This window comes from Linepithema humile, chromosome 5 (genome assembly GCF_040581485.1).
Source record: "Linepithema humile isolate Giens D197 chromosome 5, Lhum_UNIL_v1.0, whole genome shotgun sequence".
NCBI lineage: Eukaryota > Metazoa > Arthropoda > Insecta > Hymenoptera > Formicidae > Linepithema > Linepithema humile.
Genome location: NC_090132.1, coordinates 29,103,151 through 29,124,498, shown reverse-complemented (window position 1 = coordinate 29,124,498; position 21,348 = coordinate 29,103,151). Strand labels below are relative to the sequence as shown.

Here is a 21,348-nt window from a genome sequence, read left to right as displayed (position 1 = left end):
GAAAGATAACACTTCCAAAAATTATTTTAACGCATTAGCCTTTTGTGTTTTTTATATTTATCGTCGTATAAATTTTATATCTAATTAAATTAAACTGCAAAAATTAAGCACAAGCGATAGAAATTAGTGCGCATATTTTTTAGATATAATTACATAGCATTGTTTTATCTCATTTATTGTTTTGTTTCGCATTACTCTTGCTATAAAAGAGAGAAATGAGCAATCTGCGTTAAGAATTCTCGGCAATTACTGCGTACAAATGTATCCAATTAGTGCATATGTTATCGAGTTTGTTGATCGCAGGTCCTGCACAGAGTATTGTCGCCAGGAGTACGTCGACAGAATGTCCTGTCATCACGCACGCCGTACAGTCTAACAAAGAGCGCGTCACGCACGAGGAATCGTCGTCAACTAATTAATTCTAAGCGTAGCCGACGTGCTGCCTTGAACAGGTCTGATTGTGAGGACAACAGCAGCGGTGAAGAGGAATTCACTCAAGTGCGTTTCTCGAAAATCATTCAATTTCGTTTGTTGATTATTTTTTTATAACACGGAGATTTGAGATCAATTTTTGCAATTGGTTGTAATTTAATTATCTCGTATCTTTGTCTGGTTTTTGTTTTCATCGTTTTGATTGTTGTTTATCGCTTCGCAGACGATAAATAGGAGACTTCGGTCCTCCATCGCGCCACAGGTGAATACGAAGCTGCAGATGAGTCTGGATCGTGTGTATCAGGACATAGAGAAACTGAAAAGTAAGTTTCCTTCGGCTATCCGCGCGAACCTCTTTCGCATTCTTGAAAATTTCGAATTAATTTACAGGAATCGAGCCGAGACCCGCTGAAATCCTGTTGCCGCCTCTTTCCGGCAGCACCGTGGCGGAATTGGACTGCATTCTATGTTGTCGTCTGCTCTGGAAACCTGTCACAACACCATGCGGTCACACCTATTGCTGGATGTGCCTGGACCGTTGCCTGGATTACTCCTCGGCTTGCCCTTTATGCGTCACATCTTTGGTTGACGTAAGAGAATTTCCTTAATAAACTTTATTTTATTGATTCTATAAATTTTTTGTGTAATGAAATTGTTACGTAACAATTTGATATAGTAGAATCTAATTATTGCGATAAATTTTCTCGTTTAAGGACATCTTCATAGTTTTTAGAATACATTCGTAATATTCGGAATCAAAATTTAAATTCGTGAAATTCAATTTGGACTTTCAGATTTTTTGGATTCTTTGGATTCAGAGTTCTTACTCTTGTTTTAAATGATTAAGCCGTTTGTTTCTTTGCCATTGTAGATACATTTTACACTCTTTTTTTTTTCAAAGAGATCGTATCTAGGAATTTGCTCGTTAATCACAAGCTCTGTTAATCCCGAAAAGTTTGCTAAGATAACACGTAAGCGTGAGATTCTGCAACACCTGTCCACAAATGAGACATAATGCTTTCTAGCGGTTAACGATGATGCCACAGATTGAAATGATTATTGTTTGCGGTCGCCAAGGCGATTACCGTAAGCTTCCGCGTTCATAACGCCATTACCGATCGCCTGTACGAGTATTATATTTAATAACGATAAGAACAACGATGATGATCTTGCGGCATGCCGCTACTTGTTTCCTTGTGTTCTCTTCGCAATATCGATAATTGGCACTTGACTGTCTAGAAAAACCCTTCCTGTGCGACGCTCTCTTTGTTATCGGGAGTATTATTAAACGCATTATATAAACCGCATTGCCATTTTATTATTAACTGACACATTCGAACGTATTAAACTCGTTAAAAATGTCTTTTCACAGAAACTGTCTTAACGTTGAAAAAAAGGCAAGCGTCTATATTATATAAATCTAGGAAGATTTCATAAAGCAACAATAATCATTCCCGCTTTAAGAGCAATATTATTATGACACAATAACGCAGCAACCGTATTGACCAATTATCTTGTGTTTCTCTAGTATTTAGCCAGTAGCCAGAAAACCGTGACGGATTTCGTGGAGAGAGCGCTTAAAACAGTGGCACCCGCGGAATATACCTCCAGAGCGGTGAGTCATCAACTCGAACTGGTCCAGGGACTCGGTCTTTTGGGTAATGAGCAGATCGCCGTCTTTATCTGCACGACCGCCTTCCCCTATGTCGCCTGTCCCCTCTTTGTTTACGAGCCTAGGTACAGGCTGATGATTAGAAGATGCATGGAAAGTGGAGTACGCCAGTTCGGAATCGCTGCGTGTCTCAACAAGGAGGCGACGGGTGCGAAAAGGTGCGTCGCACTTTCTTGCATAATAAATTTGCACTAAATTGATTTGCGATTTAAATCAATAAAAATTGTAATTATGTCTAAAAGACATGTAGTTATAAAAAGGTGACTAGCAATTAAGTTAAGTAATAATTAAACATAATAATTTTAGATACGCGGAATACGGCACTATTTTGGACATTCGAGATCGAGTATTGCTCAAAGATGGCTGTAGTATTCTTAGCACGGTCGGTGGTAGAAGATTTAGGGTACTTTCCGGAGGAGAAAAGGACGGTTACGACACGGCACAGGTGGAATTTCTCAGGGACACCGTCGTACCAGAGGATCAATTATTGAATCTCCTGGAACTTCACGACAAAGTAAGTTATTGCATAAAGTTGAATATATAACAAAATAAATTTTCAGAATGCGAAAAATTGTGTGCAATTTTTTATTTCTATCAAAAATGTCAATTCGGTGATTTTAAATATCTCTCACTGCGCATTTCGTTCAATTACGAAATTGTGACATTATTTTAATCTTTCAAACTTCTCTTCACTTCATTCGCATTTTTATCCTCATTTGCGAGACTACATTTGGAAAAAAAAAATGGAAATAAATTTTATTTTTTACATAATAAGGTGGAATTCATAAGAGAACAGTTATAATTTCGACGATTTACCATTACGTATTCCCATTACATCACAGGTACGAGCGAAAGGCCGAAGGTGGTGGGATACAGTGCCGATCTCTCAGAAATCCGAAATTCAACGGGTGTTTGGACGCATGCCGGATACAGAAGAAGACTGGTCGCGTCTGCCGGACGGTCCGTCGTGGGCGTGGTGGTTGCTCGCAATTCTACCGCTGGGACCGCAATTGCAGGTGGGCATTCTGGGTACCACCAGTCTGGAGAAGCGGTTGCGAGCTATCGAGAAGACCCTCGATCACATGGAGCAGAGACAGCCGACGGTCGCGGCCGCTCCTTCCGAACAGACGACGACATCGTCGAGCATCTGTAGAGACGGAAGAGCAATCACGGAGACGGCGATGTCGGTCATTCAACAATCGTAGAATGCAACGAATGCGTCTCGATACTCTTGGAAGCAACCAATGTCATTCTGTGGCTTGGAAATGGGCAAAAATTTATCTATTGCATTTTGCGAACTCTAAATTGCAAAATATAATAAAATAATTAATAAATTCACGAGACATTTAAAGATTGAAAAAATAAAATTATAAATAATTCTTCAATTATTCAATCAGACAAGCTTTGATATATGTGTTATATGTAGAATCGGTTAAAACGCAATGTCAAATTTTTTGAGTTTAAATTTTAAAAACTGAATGGACGTCCCATTTGTACTCGTTCATTTTTAATTTGACAATTGCATTTATAATTCTATAGCTTTGACCTTATTGCAATCTGATGCAAAACACAAAGTTTCTCTGCGTTCAAGTCACAGAAAGACATTTGTTTTATTTACTCTTTAAACTATAAATACCTGTAGTCGATCGAATCTTTTTTCTACGTTGATCTCTCGTCCGTTGCCTCCGCGATGTGATTTTCGTTTGACCCTTTGACTTCACTCGACGTACAAAATAGGACGTATAAACTCTTGGGATGTCCCGTAAGAAAATTGGGTCAATCGATTCGTAAACACATCTGTCCCTCAATTTTGTTCAGCGGAGGGTTTCGAGCGACTCTTTTTCTCTTTTCTTAGGTCTAATAAATAAATTTTTACAGGTGTTATTTACCAAAATTTTAATGGATTTTGGAGATGTTATGGAATAACGCAAAAAAGAAAACAAAAAATTATTGTTAGATAGTTATGGTTATAAATTAGATATAACATGGAGCGTTTTCAGCTTATTTCCCGAAAACGCAATGTTATAAAGTATTATAATTTAATTATATACAAATTCAATTATAACTTATAATTATATATAACTATTCAATTATATATTTATATACATTTGAATTTGTTAAAGAGAGAATTTAATCGTTGTCTCAAGAAGAAATTCAAATTTACAAAGAAAATGCAATATTTAAAAAATACATTTTCAAAAAACTCAATCCTCAAATGCGCGCAAAAGTACTTATTAGAAAAATAATATTTCTTATTTTGAGCTGTCCTCTAATATATCTAAAACCCATCCAAATTGGCGAGTAACACTTCAAAATATTTCCTTGTAAGTTAACTTCCAATCCGAGCACTTTGCACCGTGCTCGTTAAATCCGCTGAGCGCCTTATCGACGAAACGACAAAAAGGAGTTCACTTACATATTAGAATATAACAATAATAATTATTATTGTGGTTATATTGTAATCTAAAACATTAACTTGTGCATTATTTGTTTTTACGCAACATATTATACAATACGCTATTTTGCTATTTTGTGTTAAATCATATTAATATGATTACATGTGATAGTTTCCTGTTTATGTTCTGGAATTGCGATACGAAAGAGTAGCGTCAATTCTAAATTTAATAAAAATTTGGATCATAGTGGTGCTCAATAACATATCTGAGAGACTATAAGACATCATGTTTTCTCGATAAGGCGTTTCAATCCTCTTCGCGCTATCGCAATGTGCAAATCTGTTCTTCCAAAATATTATATGAATATATATTATGTATATCTATATATATATGTATATGTATACACACATATTTATGTATACACATTCGAAAGCATACACGTGACAATCGGAAGTAAGCCGTCCCGCTTAAAACATTTTACTGTGTCAAAGTACATAAATAATATTCAAATGTAACACATAGCGGACCGAATATAAAGTTTAACGAGATTCTCATCTCGATATAATGCACGTGCATTAAATGATTTTTACATTATTAGTCGGATAATGACAATTTTTATTTTGCTAAAACTGCAATCATGTTTCGAATTAATTTCGATCGGGATTATTTTCTGCAATTAGTTTATATATATAATTTATAATTCTAAAAAATCTCGTTAAATTTCCATTAAGAAAATATGCATTGTTTAATGTTTCGATAACTAATATTTCATATGCCACATGCATGTTAAGGAGCTCGCTTCCGTTTCACGTAAATGCATCAAAATCTCGTGCACGAAAATTCGTAAGCGAATGCACCAAACAAAAATTTATCTTGTCAGTGAAAATGCTCATAACGCGAAGTAAACGCTTGTGCATAGAAATTATACTTTTACTTATCGTTAATATAATCAGAACTCATCCTTTCAAAATTCTGATAACGACACAAACTATCTACATCTATCATTTCTGTTATAAAATCTCAATATGTGCGCATTAGCATATGTAACTCTATCTTATAACTGTGAGAACGCCTATTGTTCCACATTTTATTAGAACAATAATCTACTTTTTCTCTTTTCTCTCAGTTTCTTTAAAAACTTGAACAAAAATGTTAAATGATATAAGAAAAGTAAAGCTCATACGTAAATTTCTATCATTTATCCTTCGTCAAATGGATGTTTCTAAGATATCATGACAAAAATTATTAGCGTTATTGAAAGATTTTTTTTACTATCAATTTGCAATATAATGCCACATACAACGTGTACACTGCGACACATTTGTATACATTTATTGGTGCAATCGCTCTACGAACGTTTCACGAGGCTGCCGGTACAATCATTCTACAATTACGCAAGTACGATTGTAGAAAGAAGTTTGATATTTCGAAGTGTATTTGAGTATATTTGGACAAGCGTAAATATTCTCGGACGAAAACGAGATTCTTTTCGTCTCTTCGACATCGTTGCACGACCGTGGATCACGGGAATTTTCCGGATCGGACTGATGATCGCCGTGCAGAATTTACACAACGACGATTGGTTCGCGTGTCCCGCGGCCCGAAATCCCGAAATCTTTTTATACCGCTTAGATTTATTTCTTACGTTTTTCTTAGGTAAGACTTTTTGATTATGCTAGCACATAATAATTTATTTTCACGCGGCTTTTCGTACCGTCGAGATGCAACAATCGCCTGAGGAGCTAGAAACGTCATATCAATTGCGCAATCAAGTATTCGTGAGAAACATAGGTAGCGTGTCGTTATTATTATCGCAATAAATCATTTAAAGAGTCTAGTCGAAAAGGGGAATATTTGAAAAAGAAAACACGACAAAAAGGATTGGCGAATGATAGCGCGTTGCGCGCGGCTAAATCGCTGCACGATCCGGGTAGGCCAGCGGCGTATCGCAACGAAAAATAACAAGATCCAGCCTCACGCGCCGTTTCTGCCCGCTCATTGCTCGCGTGTTATTCCTCTCTATTGTTTTTCATTGCCGTGCGATACGCTGCTGATCTACCCAAATCGTGCAGCCCACGATCAAGCCACGCGCAACGCGCTATCATTCGTTCTTTTGAATATCTCAATTATTGCGACAATTGCAAAACGATAAATAACTTTTCGGTTTATCACGCTCTACCTATACACGAGCGTTTGGACGAACATTATAAAACATCTTGTGTAATAAGACATCAAGTTTATTTAGAATACTTTACTCATCGTACATATTGGAATAATTTTTTGTAAATGTTGGGCATATTTGTGATACTAGTTTACATAATATGTAACTAACCGAATTTTTCCAGGATGAAAAGTACCTCATTCCTCTATTAGCTCTTTCAAATGAATCAATAAGTATAAATTTATTATCCAGCTGAAATTGTCTTTTTAAAACATTTTTCTACTTGAAATGTTGCGTCATTTTTCAGCAGAGAAACATATTGAAAAATTATTTTTTAATCTGCAATCTGTTTAATCTGAACAGAATTTTTTTTTTTTTAAATTTAACAATTATAAATGTTGTTATTACTTACCAATTTAATTATAATAATATCTCATTATTACAAGAGATATCCATAAATATTTGCGTTATAAAGTTAGCAATAATTGGCAGTTTGATTTTGAATCTATAGTATTCGGATAAGCCGCATAAATCTTCGAATTTGAAAACTTATATTAAACACAATGAACAAGTTCTCTTATTGCTGACCAAATATTGTCAACGTGATGGTTACATCCACTTGTATAAATTGCTTTGCATGATAATAATGACGACGCTACGAATTATTGTACCTCGAGTACGTCCATTCGCGAAAGTATAAAATAAAAGATACGATAGAAAGTTTTTTAAAACAATCGATATAACGCGTACGTACACTCCGTTCGTCTTTGCGACAATTTAATGAAGGACATCCTCTATCTAGATTTATATTCTATTCTCTAGACTTTTACGAAATTGTGAATCATGCATTGTGATATTACTATATAGCCTATCTTGTATATTGTTATTGCTACGTTACAACTACTATACGTAATGCCACACGACTTTCCATTTTTACTTCAACATTTCTATATTTATCTTCATCTCTTCATATGGAATAAATTGTAATAAAATATCACAAAGTCAAATTCTGTCTACAAATTCTTCTCTGCGAAAGCGATGCCTACCTTGATTTTTCCATTATCTTCATTTTTTGTTGCATCGAAACATTATATTAAACGGAAAAAGAAATTGTAGTAATATTTAAAAAAGAGATTTTTATCATATTCTATTTTAATCCAATTTTAATTTTAAATTAAATTTAGATTATATTTCTTAATTTTTTGTTCGCAGACTGCGTGCTCATTTTGGAGCAAAAATTGAAACAAAATTATCTTATAAAATTAATTATTATAAAATCTATCTATATTATCCCAATTTTGTTTTCTTTATCGAACTAAAGTAAATGATTGACGATGCAGACTACGTGAACATTTCATTCTGAATGTTTCGATTCGATATACACATCAATTTCTGCATCAAGTGAATCCAGTCAGCTGCGGTGTTCAGATCAAATTTTCTCGACAAGGTTACGTCGAGCATGAACAATAAACTTGAATACTTGATAAAGTATTCAGTTGGATCTCCGCCTAGCAGGGATTATTATAGCCTGAAAGTTCTTCAAGACGAGGTGCTGATGAAATTGATGCTGTTTGCTTTTCTTTACTAACCTATTTATATTTATCAGGTAATTCTACACTTATGGAGAATCTCTCACGGTCCTCACAAAGCACCAATCGTACATAGAGTTAAATTCGCCGAATTCGGTCAAGAAAAATCTTTGCAGGATAAAATATGTCACGCATTTGGTGAGATATTTAGCTTTCAAAAAAAATGATTAATTCTATCAGAAGAATCTGTTTCATATTTTTTTTAATCATTTTCTTCCGTTAATTAAAAATAAGTGTATAAGGTAAGAAATTTATACTTGTGGTTATTATTATCATTTATATCGTAATGGGACAAGTGATAATGTTTTTATGCAAATGTATTTTCCCGGCATATTATGCAAAAATAAAATTATATAATGTCATAGATGATGAAGAATTTGGAAAAATTTAGAGTTTGTTTAAAAAGTAATTTTTGAATTCTTTTAATAATTTCACTAAAGTGCAATTTCTAACATTGCAGGTGAACATCTGTTAAAGTACGTGAAAAATATTACTGAAGGGAACCTAAATACCCTTTTGACTTTACCAAAATCTTTAATCGGAAAAATAACAAGATATTTGACGTACACGGATATTGTCAAGTTATCTTCGTTATCGCATGTCGCCTATGAGGTAAAAAGAATATTAATGAAGTTAATGATAACTTAATTTTTGCTTTGATTTTATTTTTTTAACAATGGCAGATAACTTGATAAACAAAAAGATTCGATTTTACTGATAAAATTAATTTACTCATTGTTACCGTATTTTATATAATACATATATGCAAAATACAGAATGTATCACTTAATTTAATCATTTTAAATTAATTCTATCAATACATTTTTAAAATTTTAACATTAAATTGATAAGCAAGATGGATAAAATACAAAAAAATATAGAGATAGGTAAAAGTTTATTATAGATAACATGTTTTTATTCTACATTACAGATTGTAATTTTTCAGATCTTCAACGCCGATTCAGTCTGGCAAATACTTTATGAGAGAGACAAAGAAACCAGAGTCAACCTCGAAGAAAGACAAAAGGCTAAAGTCTACGGTTGGAAGCATCTATATAAAGACAGACAAATCCAGATGTCTCTAAAAAATAAAAAGGTATAGTAAACAAAAGCACTTAATAATAAATAATAGTACTTACAATTTGTGTTTACAGGCAGATTATTTATTTTTCAGGATCTCCGAATTCAGTCGTTGACTAAATTTACAAATGATTTGAAAATTGACAAATCATCATCGAGCGGCGCATTAAAAGCTGTCTCGAAGACAGCCTCGACTAGTAACGTCATGGCGAAGAAACATTCGGAATCTTCCAACGCAGATCTGATAACCATCCCACTTTCCAAAACGACGTCCGATACTCGAGTTCGCGTAAATACAAAAAATGAGAAATTGCTTCCGAAAAAGAGAAATGTAAAAAATGCTGTCCCTGAATTCAACACAAATGAAAAGAGCGTCCAGAAGGAAGATCTTATCGCATCGAAGATGAGAACGAAACAAGAGACGAAAAGCATTTCTAACAAGTGCGACGAAAGTATTGACAAGCAGCACGATAAATTGGAAAAACATAAAACAAATAGCATTAACGCAAAATTGCAAGAAGGCAAATCGAAACCGATTGCGCCGAAAACGCACTCTTTTTCTAAAAACACTATTAAAAATACTAAGTCTTCCTCAAATTTAGCACAGAGCTCACATCGTAAGACTCGATCGAAAACGAAGACCAAGCCTGAAAAGGTAGCCACGACGAAGTGTGAAATATTTAACACCGCTGAAGAGTTAGCGAACAAATCTTTTATCGTCGGAGACGGCAATTTTGATCTGGCTGACTTAATTGAAGCGAGTTTGAAGAACATTCGTAGTCCACGGAGCATATTTAATTATGACTTTAATTACATGCAGCAATCAGATGCAACAAAGGACGCTTCGAGAATGAACAATAAAATTCTCAACTTTGACAAATTGCAACAACTCAAACCTTCCCGAAGCGACTTCATCGCGAATGACTTTTCCAACAGGATGACTCGAGGCGAAACTCTTGAAAAGCTTTCAGAAAAATCTGAGTCGTTTAGTGAAAGCGAATCCAGCGAGTCCTTGATGCACAATGAAAAACTCTTATCAAGAAAGGATAATAAAACTTTATCATTGGCCGAGAAATATGTGAAAGCTCGGGAAGAACTCCGAAAATCCTTAAATTGGAGTCGAAGCAATTCAACGTTCTCCGAAACTCGGTAGAAGTTGTAAAATTTAGGGGAGGTAAGTTTTTAAGTCATAAATCTTTTAGTTTTAGAATGATCAACAATTAAAAGACATTTTTTTGTAGGAACTATTAAGAAACTTTTCTATTAAAAAGAGACGCATCAAAGAGCTTGAAAGATGAAGATAAGAAGAATGTCCCTGCAAAAAATTCTAAGATTGCTTCGAAAAATTAATTCTAGAGCCACGTTTTATGTTCTGTAACGCCCTAAAGATATGACATACCCGAGCCAACTTGTTTCATAACTTCAACAAAAATTAATATTTTTTAATTTTACAAAAAAATCTACAATATACAAAGAATTGAAGAAATTTTATTAAAAGACATTTTTCTATATATTTCGTGCAAGTTCCTTTATTTAGTTTAATATTTGCTGCGGTTATCATTTCATATTGGCAGATATCGCAGATAGACATATATAAAATAAAATATAGCATGGATTTGCATTTGATGATATGTGTGTCGTACAAGCTTTTTCCTTTAAATTATTTACACATTGCATGATGCATGATAATAAAATATCGGAATGCAAAACGCATATCGGATTGCATGATAATCTTCAAAGTTAGAAATCACTAAATTAACGCAAAGTTATACATATAACGCATGAGAATTTATACATTTTTTTTTTTGCTTTATGCAGGAAGAATGCGATGAATATATGAAATAGTATCTGTTTATAATTCGTCTTTTTTTTGTCTTATAGTCACTAATTTTAGACTGTAAAAAGAGCAAGATGAACTGCTAATTTTACCTTTATTTTACCGCTGATTCTCAATATGTGAAAACTATTTTATTTTAATAAATTTTACAATAACACATATAGCAAACAAAATTATAAATAGTCGCATAAACTGTGAAATAAGAATTGAAATGCTTGTATAAATTGTTAATTGGAAATTTTATAAAATAAATCTTTACATATTGAGAATCACAAATCAGATCGTGAAAACACGAATCAGATGCTATTTATTAATAAGATCATTTCTTCCCTTTCATTCTTCATATTATAGTAAATTGCACTCAATAAACCTCATTTCGAATGAACTGCCAATAATGCAGTTCCATTTTCAAACTTATTGTCATTTCTCCTTAACTTTATCATCGCAATGTGAAATTTAACATTTTGTTCCAAAATTTGAGATTGTCGAAAACAAATTTCAAAGTTTAACTTTTCCTCATTTCTGTTAGCATTATTAGGATTAATTTCTTAATGTGAATTTCTCAAAATATTTCGTATGAGAAACACAAATCTATTATTAGCAAGACACAACACATTCTTCGCGATTTAAGGCGCAGTGTTTGCATCTTCGGAGTTGACGTGTCCAATGTCGAATGATTCAGCAGATATCAATTTACATCAACAACATTAACGCAATTAATTGACCTCGCCGCTTTTTCGGCGTCCAAAACCAATTCGATTTTGTCGGAAACATTGTTAAGAAGAAATACTGAATTACTTCCTTAAAATGATTTCCGAAGTCGATTTTATCTCGCTTAAACTAAACTACCTCCATGGCTCGGTCTCGTCAAACATCCGATCTATATTGTCTCGCAGCATCTTCTCTTGTTCTGCAAAATCGAGATGGGGAAACAATTATTTCAAATCCTAGTCCGAAAAGGAATCATACTGTGAATAATTACCTTTGGTTAAATTCGCGATAATACATTGTTTCCGGAGGAACTCTGTGCATAAAGCTCGTGACAGGCCGAAAGCATGCATATTGCAAGTAAAGGTCCTAGAAAAATCATCAAGTGAAATTAGAAATCAAATAATTAGATGTTGAAATATAAATCGCATGTTGTAATTTAATGTGTCCTAAATCTTTATTATTATTGTTTGAGAGATTATGTATTCATTATGTACTTTTTTAAACATACCAGGATCATTTGTCCAAAAATACGTACCCTAACTGTCCAAAGACAATGTTTGCTTGAAACTTGCGATCTTCGGCGGCAATGCTTTGCTGATCTAAAGATTTTGGTCGAGGTGGTACTGGTCTTGACGCACGTTCACATTGAACCGCGTCGAAGAAAGCGGCCGTCCAAAATCTCATGGATGTCCATATCGGTTGAACGCGTAAATGTGTATACAGATATTCACGATATGGCTCTAACCCAGGAACTTCCACTAAAAACATACATTGAGATAAATCTACTTAATTGAAAATGTGCAATGCATTTAATAAATTATGATCAAACTAACAATTTGAAATTAACAAAATAAAAAATTGATAGGTACGCTGAAGGTTGATAGTTTAATATCATAAATACCTAAATTAACATAAAATTTTAATACCTATTATAAATTAATATAAAGTCTCTATTTTACAATATTTCTATATTATTCTAAAATTATTATCTGGGCTTAACAATTTTTAAAGTTTCACATAACTTGTCATGAAAAATGTTTGGTTACCTTCGTGATAAAAAGTAAAGCACATGTTCATGAGACTTTTAGCAGGCGCAAAGTCGTCCGCTTCATGACATTCGAATAACGCGACTGCAAAATGTTGAGCCAAGGAATAGAACGAAGCTTCTGTAACACACGCGCGCGCTCTTCTCGCATTCACTACTCTGGAGAACCATATTCTTCCCGATTCCGTCTGCAAATTCATTATTACACTGAATCGAATGTCAAAATAGACAATATTGTAATTTAATGTGTCTTAAATCTTTATTATTATTGCTTGAGAGATTATGTATTTATTACATATATTTTTTAAAATACATACCAGAACCATTTGTCCAAAATTGGCCTTTTGCTCCTGGTCGATACTGTTAGGCGCGTCGAATAGCAGAGGTACGAAAGTTTTCATGAAATCCGCGGCTGCCTCCTCCGACTGGCTATCAGCTGATAAGCTCGAAGCCCAGGACTGAACAGAACCCGATGATCCTGCAATAATTTAATTAATCGTAATACTTTTTGTATTTTTCATTTTTAGATAGCTTAAATCACTTTGAAAATTGCACGAGTATCAAAATTAAAACCGATACCTGATCTCTGCCACATTCTGCGACCGTCCATGTTAGAATCCAGGCTGGTGCTGGGTCCATATCCGTCTTGATCGCTCGTAGAACCACTGCTACAAGGCATGTCTAAAATAAAGCACGTCTTCCGTTAAACATTAGACGTAGCTTTTCGCGCAGTTGTAATTAACGCGACAAGCAATGATACGTCACGCTCGAAAGGACGACATCTAAACTTGCAATTGAATCTAATCTAATAACTCACGGGATGAAAACAAACAAACAACAATATCACTAGACTATGCAACAAAATGTTAACCACTCTTGCGTAATTATACGAACACTCCGACACTGATTACAAATGAGTATTATGAGCAAAATCCACATGTTTCCAAAAAAAATTATCTGAAATATAATATACAAGCTTTTTATCTAAACTTTGAAATGTAATAAACAAGCTTTTTATCCAAAATTAATAAAATGATTATTTATTGAAATTAATATAGATTCGTAAAGGATTAATTGAGATCCAATTATCAATCGATTTCAATGCGTATTGTAATATGAATGTTATGTGGAAGTTGAATATTTCATTCTAACTACAATTACTTTTCTAAAACTGTTTGTTGTGTTTCGCCAAATGCAAAATTTTCACTTATGTTTCGCGGAAATTTGTAAAATAATCTATATGAAGTATGGAAAAGAAATGCAACGGCGCTCGGCGAATATCCATCATTATTATGTATGGTGCTGAACGTTGCGTGTTTATATATTCGCGAATTTACTTCACTACACACTTTATCTACGTCCTTGTTAATTGTGCGATAATCTGCGCGATGTTGCAAAAACAACGGATATGTCGGCGTCAGCTGATGATAAATGTGGCTGTCTATCGCGGGAAACTACTACTATCACATAGTTGAACTTTTTCCATCCACGTAGAAAAGTGTGAACGGTCCCTTGTTGGGAATACACATGGATGCAATCGGGGTGCATAGGCAAGTCGCGTGATAGTATACACACACATATACACAGGTAACAACATTTTTACCAACAGGATGCAATATCTGGCAAAAAAAAAAAAATACGGCAAGTGTTTCGGCGTGTTCGAATATACGAGTATCAAGCTTCAAATTCCTGTTCACATTTTTTTCCTTATTCAAACATTGAAGCGATTAAGTTCTAATTTATTGAAATGGAAGGAAGTTAAAACAAATTTTAATCAATTCTAAATTCAACTTGAGACTTTCGCTGTGTATCTTTCATTACGAAAATCAATATTTCCAAATCAAACTGCGCGAGGGTTTATCGGAGCCGTTTCTCGGATATTCGAGCACCTTGTTACGCGAACATATTGATTGCTCTAGTATTCGCTAATCACATCTAGCGGAAGGAGTCCAGGTCGGAAACTCAGGTATGTGATAAGGTATGCTTACGATAGCATCAAAGTATCGAGACTTTGTTTGAATGAGAGCATAGATTTTAAGTATTAATAATTACTTTCACGTTTGTCACTTCTCAATATTCAAAGAGAAGTATTCAAGCAGAACGTTAAGTTAGACGTTTCATTTATATTTTATTATTACTAAAGACATTAACAATTTTCTACAGCAGCTAATATATGAGAAATTTCATATATTTTACAAACCACATTGATTATCGATTGCATTGATTTTATTCTCTTTTTTTTTAACAGAAATATTGCAGATATTACCTCTCGAGAAAACAATCAAATATCGAGTCTGACACTTCATATACGTTTGAAAAGTCTCGATGCTTTAAACTGAAGCATCCCTACGTGTAGTACACTGAGAGAAGACTCGCGGGTGAAATCACAGGAGCAGTCGACATTGACTGGCTGTTACATTTACCTAAACGGAAAACAACCGTCTGATAGCGGGTCGGTGCCCTCGCTTCGTGAAAAGAAAGAAGAACACAGCACATTATTTCCATCCGAATCTCGATAACTGCATGATTGCGACAATTGCGAGCGAGAGAAAGATAGCCGTCGTCAAAGAAGACGAAGAAAGTCGTTAACTTCGACGTCTGTCGCGGATAATTGAAAGCGATGGCTAATCACCTGCTTTGTAATTCAATTTCTCATAAGGATCGGGTCCACTCGCTTTGATGTCTTGCTCCTGAAGAGGCTCTATACTTTCCTGGCTGTCCCGATCGGGACTGATGTCGTCCTGCTCCGCCCGGCTTTCCTGCTTCTTGCTCGAGGCCGATCGCGAAGACGCTATTTCTTCGTAAGTCATCCCGGGCGGATACTTGCGCGTTCTGGAAAGATTCGCGCTGCCCTGCCGCTCCAATTTGTGCCGCGCTATCGCCTCGTAGTCCTCGTAAGATAATCCCACGCCGAACCTACCAACGAGATATTGTGTGTTGAGGCGCAAATATTCATGAGAAGCAAACATTACAATATTATCTTTCGCAACAGGTACAAGCTCGTACTATTGTGGACGCGACGTGTTAATCGCTCGTTGCGCATACCATTAAAATTTACATTGCAGGACCGTTTAGTGCAACATTGTGTACGCAGGCATACACTATATTCTGACTGACGCATACGTAAGTTAAATAAACTAACATATTTATATCGTGTAGAATAATTTAAAGCTAAATATAGAAACGTAACGTGTTTAACGAATATGACGTTGAAAACTTTTGAAAGTTCACAGCTTTTTAAACATTGCTTGGAAATATTTGTAGCGATAAAATCAAGAGGCGATATCCAGATGAAATTTATGCAAATGATATTCAAAGAAGCTCATACCAATTCGCGAGCAGCGAGAAATTGCTAGTTCAGAGAATGGGGAACCTCATTAGTATTCTGCAGAACAACATTGCCAAGTTTACTGTTACAACATCCTAGTATCTGCATCCCTAACGTAGAATATATATTCCCAGCGTTAATTATCACAGGTATCTTGAATATCAAATGTGTGCTCACTTCGGAAGTCTGAGTTTTCGCCGTGCTAATTGTTCCTCCGGCTTGACAGTCTGCGGCGGTGCTTGCGGCGACGACGGCGGCGAAGATGGGGTTGTGGTCAGTTCGCTTTCCTCCAAACTGCTACTGAGAGCGGATCCTATTCTGTTCCCTAGGCCCTGAAGATACTCCCCGCTTCCTCCCAGAGCAGAGCGCACGGATCTGAGAGCACCTCTGGTGCGTCCAATTAACGACCCGCCTCCGTTCGACGGCAGTGCCGTTGTAACGTCCACCATGTTCTGCAACAAACACATGGGTCGCAATTAATCCGCGAACACCTGTACATCCAAAAGTCATCAGCAGGATTATCAGTGGCGCCTCTTCCACCGAGATAATCAGTTGTTTGTTCACTCATCGATTAGTATCTGGTGTCATAATAACATGCAAGGAATGTAAATATAAAAGAAAATAAAGATTACACATTAAGATGTTGGTTGGCGTGTAACATCTGGTGGGAATTAATACGTGCTGCATATTTCGAAACATATATTTAAAAATATTTATCATAAATGTATTTGCAATTTTAATTAAAGCAACGAGTGTTTTGTGACGCATATAGCTAAATCCCGAACTGATAACATATAGAATATATTGTCAAGCTATTGTTAAGCTTCTGACACTATTTTTTTGTCTTTTAAAGCTTGTACGCGACACGATATATATATTTCACTAGTATTATTATAAAAGTTTTCATATCGCGCAAATGTAGAAAATGAAAACTGCTATATCCCTGAAAAACGAATTTCATAGATAAAAATTATATTATTGCAAATTTGCAATTACTTACATGTACATAAAAACAATGTACAAAAATCGAGTCAAATTATATATAAATAGAGTAGAATAAACTTTTAATAATACAGAAACTACAAAATGTTCTAAAAACAAAAAGTATATCTTAAAATTTTTCTGTTAGCTTTGCATATTTTTAAATTATTAAATCAAAATTAAAAATAGCAATACAATAAAGCATCGCGTTATACAGTTCTAATGAAAAAAAAAAGAAAAAAAAATACTGACAATAAGATTTCACTTTTGACAGACCTCGCTCGACTGCCGACTCTGAAAGGGTTTCTAATTCGCTGAAGTAGCGAATGCCGATTGCGCGTTCCGCTGTTTCAGCAAAGTAATTTGCAATGTCGCGACCTACTGCGTCGATCGTAAGCTCAATATAGTCCCTGCAAAATGAGTAAGGTTGAAAGTAATCTCAGATAAGAAACGTAAGCTTCATATTCCATGTATATAGGTCACCGCGGTCGCCTACGCATCTATGTGCGCATATACGCGTTACGCATAAAACGATGACAATGAATCGCAGTGAAAAGCGGAAAAAAATTGAAATTGAAAAACTGATTGAAAATAATGTTGAAATTTTGAGGCTAGTTGCTGAATATATTATTTTGTAATCTGTTTTTTGTATTGCATGAAAAATTTACATGTATGTGTCAACTCTACTGTAAAAAAAAAAATCAAACCATTGACGATTAATCGGTTTAAGCTTCTATTAGTCACACATTTCCATGGAGATTGAACAAACGTTTCAAAAGAGTATCCACGTCAATAGAAATACAATAGTTATCAATCGATCCATCAGCGACATAATCATAATAGACATCTAAATGTGTTTCGCGCAATCACATTGCATCACGTTGCATGCGGGTTATTGCTTTTTATATTTTACACCAAAAAGAAGAAAAAGCGACATTTCACTAAGAAAGGGCATTCCATTTATATCGTGCTCTACTTTTTTTCTTGGCGTAGAATTTTTCAGACGGTTTATTTGACGCCTTTGAGTCTCCGAACTAGCAAAATGATGTCGCGTATAAATAGATAATAAAAGTGATACTCAAAATTTTGTAATATCTATTTTATTTGATGGAAAAAAAGTTTAATTAATAATAATTAATTTGCACAGATTGGATTATTGATATCTTAACAATCGCTCGTTGTTAGCTAGATAAATTAGATTAACAACAAGCAGATCTTTACAATTGTATCTCATGGTGACCGCAAAAGATATCGAGGCGGATTTCCTTTACCGCATGTTATATTCTTGACCGCTGAGGATGTGAATATTTGATAAAACATTTTCACTTTAGTCTCACTGTTTTCCTTATCAGGAATTTTATATATTTCTATACATTTTACTTGTAACACATATAATTTCAATCAAATTTTCAAAGTTTTTTTAAGTTTTTCAACAACCAATGAATATCTTATACCGTTATTTATAGAATATTATTATTTTAGGATATAAAGAGTTCAATAGTGTACATCTAATTAGCATAATTACGTGAAAGATAAATGTGCAATGGAGAACTGCCGGACGTTGCCGCGCAAAACAAAGCTCTCTTCGCGGTGCTAAAGATAGATCATCGATTACGTCCACATATCTACGGTAAATTTGACGCCGCGAGAATTTCCGATTAATGTGAACGATGCGAAGGTGGAAGCACGAATATCACACAGAATTCACGTCAAGAATAAAACGCAGTATCTAAAATGTGATTATACGATTGTTTAATTAATTTTGCAGAGAAGGCTATAAATTAATTATCACAAAAGCAAATCACTTTAATCAAAGAGTAATATAAAATTAATAATTAGATATTAAAATGCGCACAAATCAAACTGTTAGTTTGGTCATCGCATATTATGGCTAACGTGAAATAGCCATTGGTATGCAATTTGTAATTGCAATTCGAAGTAGCGCAAACCTTTAAAAGGTTTAACGATTGGTAAGCAGACAGCGAATAGCAAACAAATAATAATGAGAATTCATTATATTCAACAAGTTCGACAGAAATAAAACGATCTAGTAGAGCATGTGGACGATTGTATTTCACAGCGGAACACAACTGCAATGCAGTGTTATGCAGCTCCGCATTATACATACGTATTTGAGTATGGACATTCCGAAGTGTTTTTGATGAAAGAGAAAGAGAGAAGGGGAAAGACGAAAAAGAAAAATATTTTTTTTAACGTTTACGAAAGATTCCTCGCATCATATGTGAGCAAATCAAAAATAAACTACAGGTGAAAATATCATAAATTCGATTTGTCACTTGGAATTATGCGTTAACGAATCGTCGAATTAGAAAAATGTGTCGTGACTGTCTTTAGCATGACAAATGATGTTTTGCTATTGTTTGGTGAGCGCTTTATTATCAACACAAAATAATTTATGTATTCCGTATGCAAAGTAATACTAAAAGTATCAAACGGGAAACACAAGTAATGTCGCTTAAAAAATCAAATTAACGAGATTTTTATCGACAATACGCTATTTTGACTGTAATTTCGTGCATCCTTCTTTGTTTATATTTTGAAAAAAAAATCATTCTGCAACATTTTCCATTTTCTGAGCTGCATACTCTTAGCTGAATTTTTATCTACAAATTAGAAACATATTTATAATAACACGCAACAATAGTTACATATAATAAAACACTTAAAACATATATAATTTAATTTTTTTAAACTATTGCATATGACGTTAATATTTGTTCAGTTTTTGCGTTAATAATATAATCAAATAATTGTTGCTTGATAATCTGTACCTTAGAATTATGTTAGATTAAAACAAATGCTTACATATTATAACGATCATATAATTATGATGCAGAATATGATAATATTTTTATCATAATTTATGTCAAAAATTGAAGGACACGAGTTGTGATTATGTGACACTAATGTACGACTTTCGCCATGTCGCACGTTATCGACTCTGTTATCAGCAAAACACAAGACGTAATATGTACGCGATTTTTATACGTATAAAAGATATTATGTCACGAAACACAAGTCAACAGTCTTTAATTCGTTTACATCGTTAATTCGTTTAAAAATATCAGTTGCAAAATTAACGATAATATATATATATATATATATAATCACAAATTTCACTGACAGTTTCTTCTACTTATTCGATTGAAAAATAATTCTTTTCTCCGCGTTATTACAAAGACAAAAATAAAATTAAGAATAGACAGCACTAGTAAATAAAATACAATACTTTAAAACAGTGAACCAGCTGCAGTCGTCAAGTGATTACAAATGCAGCTGTTAAAACAGGCGATGCTCGTGTTATTTTTTCCAAATTACCTTGCATTATTTACGATAAAAGATATTCTGATAACACTTTAAAGACTTATAAATGCTCCTAAAAGTTATAAAAAACAAGATAGTAAATAAATGGATAAATTAGAAGATGAGTTTGCAGCTGTCGAAACACACTGCACTCTCGTCGCGAGTTAATCAATCGAATTTCAATGTATTCTTCAAGACAAGTACCGTGCAAGAATGATGCCCGGGATCAAGGATGATCACTGTCAACCTCGCCAAATGTTCGTGAACACGTGCGACACTGCTCTTGACATACTACTATAGACTTGCACTATCGCAGGCTCTGCATCTGCCTCGAAGACTATTCGCACGTAGCGTTGCATTACCCCTCCAGTACGCGATCGGATTAATGAACGCGCATGCGTTTATTGCGATCAATACAACGTCTCGATTTACCGGCGTGCTAATTAATTTCGACCGTGGTGGAATTTATTATCGTATACTAGCAGTCGATATTATGCCAGCTCATCATAAATTATCCGACAAAATCAATTAAATATACATAATCGGATGAGCATAATTGAATAAAATACGTTTTGTTGAAAAATTTTCGCTGCAAGAATAATTTTTATATACAATTTGATGTAAATGTTTAGTATATTAACAATATGGATAAAATAAAAACTTTAATACGGCAAATTTTAGACATTTACAAAAATTATTGCAACAGAATTTATCTATATAACAATATGGAAAAATAAGCAGATCAATATAAACTAGTAGATGTGCTGATGTCCATACAATGATACAACAGAA

General features: G+C 34.3%; 3 protein-coding genes and 1 long non-coding RNA gene across 6 annotated transcripts in view; 3 read left to right on the top strand and 1 right to left on the bottom strand.

The window, feature by feature from the left end:
* Window positions 1-7,668, top strand: part of LOC105678130 (LON peptidase N-terminal domain and RING finger protein 3) — a 39,155-nt gene extending 31,487 nt beyond the window's left edge. Inside the window, exons 4-9 of the mRNA XM_012377209.2 lie at window positions 304-498; window positions 656-755; window positions 823-1,022; window positions 1,961-2,262; window positions 2,411-2,618; window positions 2,947-7,668. Of these exons, the coding sequence (XP_012232632.1) occupies window positions 304-498; window positions 656-755; window positions 823-1,022; window positions 1,961-2,262; window positions 2,411-2,618; window positions 2,947-3,309 (1,368 nt within the window). The 3' untranslated portion in view covers window positions 3,310-7,668. The remainder of the gene's footprint in view (window positions 1-303; window positions 499-655; window positions 756-822; window positions 1,023-1,960; window positions 2,263-2,410; window positions 2,619-2,946) is intronic.
* A 148-nt stretch (window positions 7,669-7,816) lies between these two features.
* LOC105678097 (uncharacterized) lies at window positions 7,817-10,841 on the top strand. 2 transcript variants are annotated; one of them, XM_067356070.1, is made up of 6 exons: window positions 7,817-8,210; window positions 8,268-8,388; window positions 8,711-8,862; window positions 9,197-9,346; window positions 9,425-10,504; window positions 10,572-10,841. In XM_067356070.1, the coding sequence occupies exons 1-5, from the start codon at window positions 8,121-8,123 to the stop codon at window positions 10,481-10,483; spliced, it is 1,572 nt and encodes a 523-aa protein (XP_067212171.1). In that variant the 5' UTR covers window positions 7,817-8,120; the 3' UTR covers window positions 10,484-10,504; window positions 10,572-10,841. The 2 variants fall into 2 exon arrangements, with proteins under 2 accessions (XP_067212171.1, XP_012232560.2); XM_012377137.2 differs by having other exon boundaries at window positions 9,425-10,841.
* A 2-nt stretch (window positions 10,842-10,843) lies between these two features.
* LOC105678131 (uncharacterized protein KIAA0513) lies at window positions 10,844-20,921 on the bottom strand. Of its 2 annotated transcripts, XM_012377210.2 has the most exons (10): window positions 20,761-20,921; window positions 16,429-16,703; window positions 15,556-15,839; window positions 15,347-15,388; window positions 13,503-13,604; window positions 13,241-13,401; window positions 12,925-13,111; window positions 12,414-12,636; window positions 12,150-12,244; window positions 10,844-12,077 (listed from the first exon to the last, which is right to left on the bottom strand). In XM_012377210.2, exons 2-10 carry the CDS (start codon window positions 16,698-16,700, stop codon window positions 12,013-12,015), a joined length of 1,431 nt encoding a protein of 476 aa, XP_012232633.1. In that variant the 5' UTR covers window positions 16,701-16,703; window positions 20,761-20,921; the 3' UTR covers window positions 10,844-12,012. The 2 variants fall into 2 exon arrangements, with proteins under 2 accessions (XP_012232633.1, XP_012232634.1); XM_012377211.2 differs by lacking the exon at window positions 15,347-15,388.
* LOC105678132 (uncharacterized) lies at window positions 15,833-16,895 on the top strand. Its single transcript, XR_001101663.2, has 3 exons — window positions 15,833-16,046; window positions 16,188-16,400; window positions 16,478-16,895. It is a non-coding gene; the product is annotated as an uncharacterized lncRNA (long non-coding RNA).
* Window positions 20,922-21,348: the final 427 nt, after the last annotated feature.

Excerpts from the sequence above, each read along its gene's own strand:
- LOC105678097 (XM_067356070.1), top strand. The coding sequence starts at position 8,121 with ATGAACAATAAACTTGAATACTTGATAAAGTATTCAGTTGGATCTCCG. Across the intron at positions 8,389-8,710 it reads TAAAATATGTCACGCATTTG|GTGAACATCTGTTAAAGTAC; the intron begins GTGAGATATTTA and ends CTAACATTGCAG. Across the intron at positions 8,863-9,196 it reads TATCGCATGTCGCCTATGAG|ATCTTCAACGCCGATTCAGT; the intron begins GTAAAAAGAATA and ends GTAATTTTTCAG.
- LOC105678131 (XM_012377210.2), bottom strand. The coding sequence starts at position 16,700 with ATGGTGGACGTTACAACGGCACTGCCGTCGAACGGAGGCGGGTCGTTA. Across the intron at positions 12,637-12,924 it reads CTTTACTTTTTATCACGAAG|TGGAAGTTCCTGGGTTAGAG; the intron begins GTAACCAAACAT and ends GTATGTTTTTAG. Across the intron at positions 12,245-12,413 it reads ATTGTCTTTGGACAGTTAGG|GACCTTTACTTGCAATATGC; the intron begins GTACGTATTTTT and ends TGATTTTTCTAG.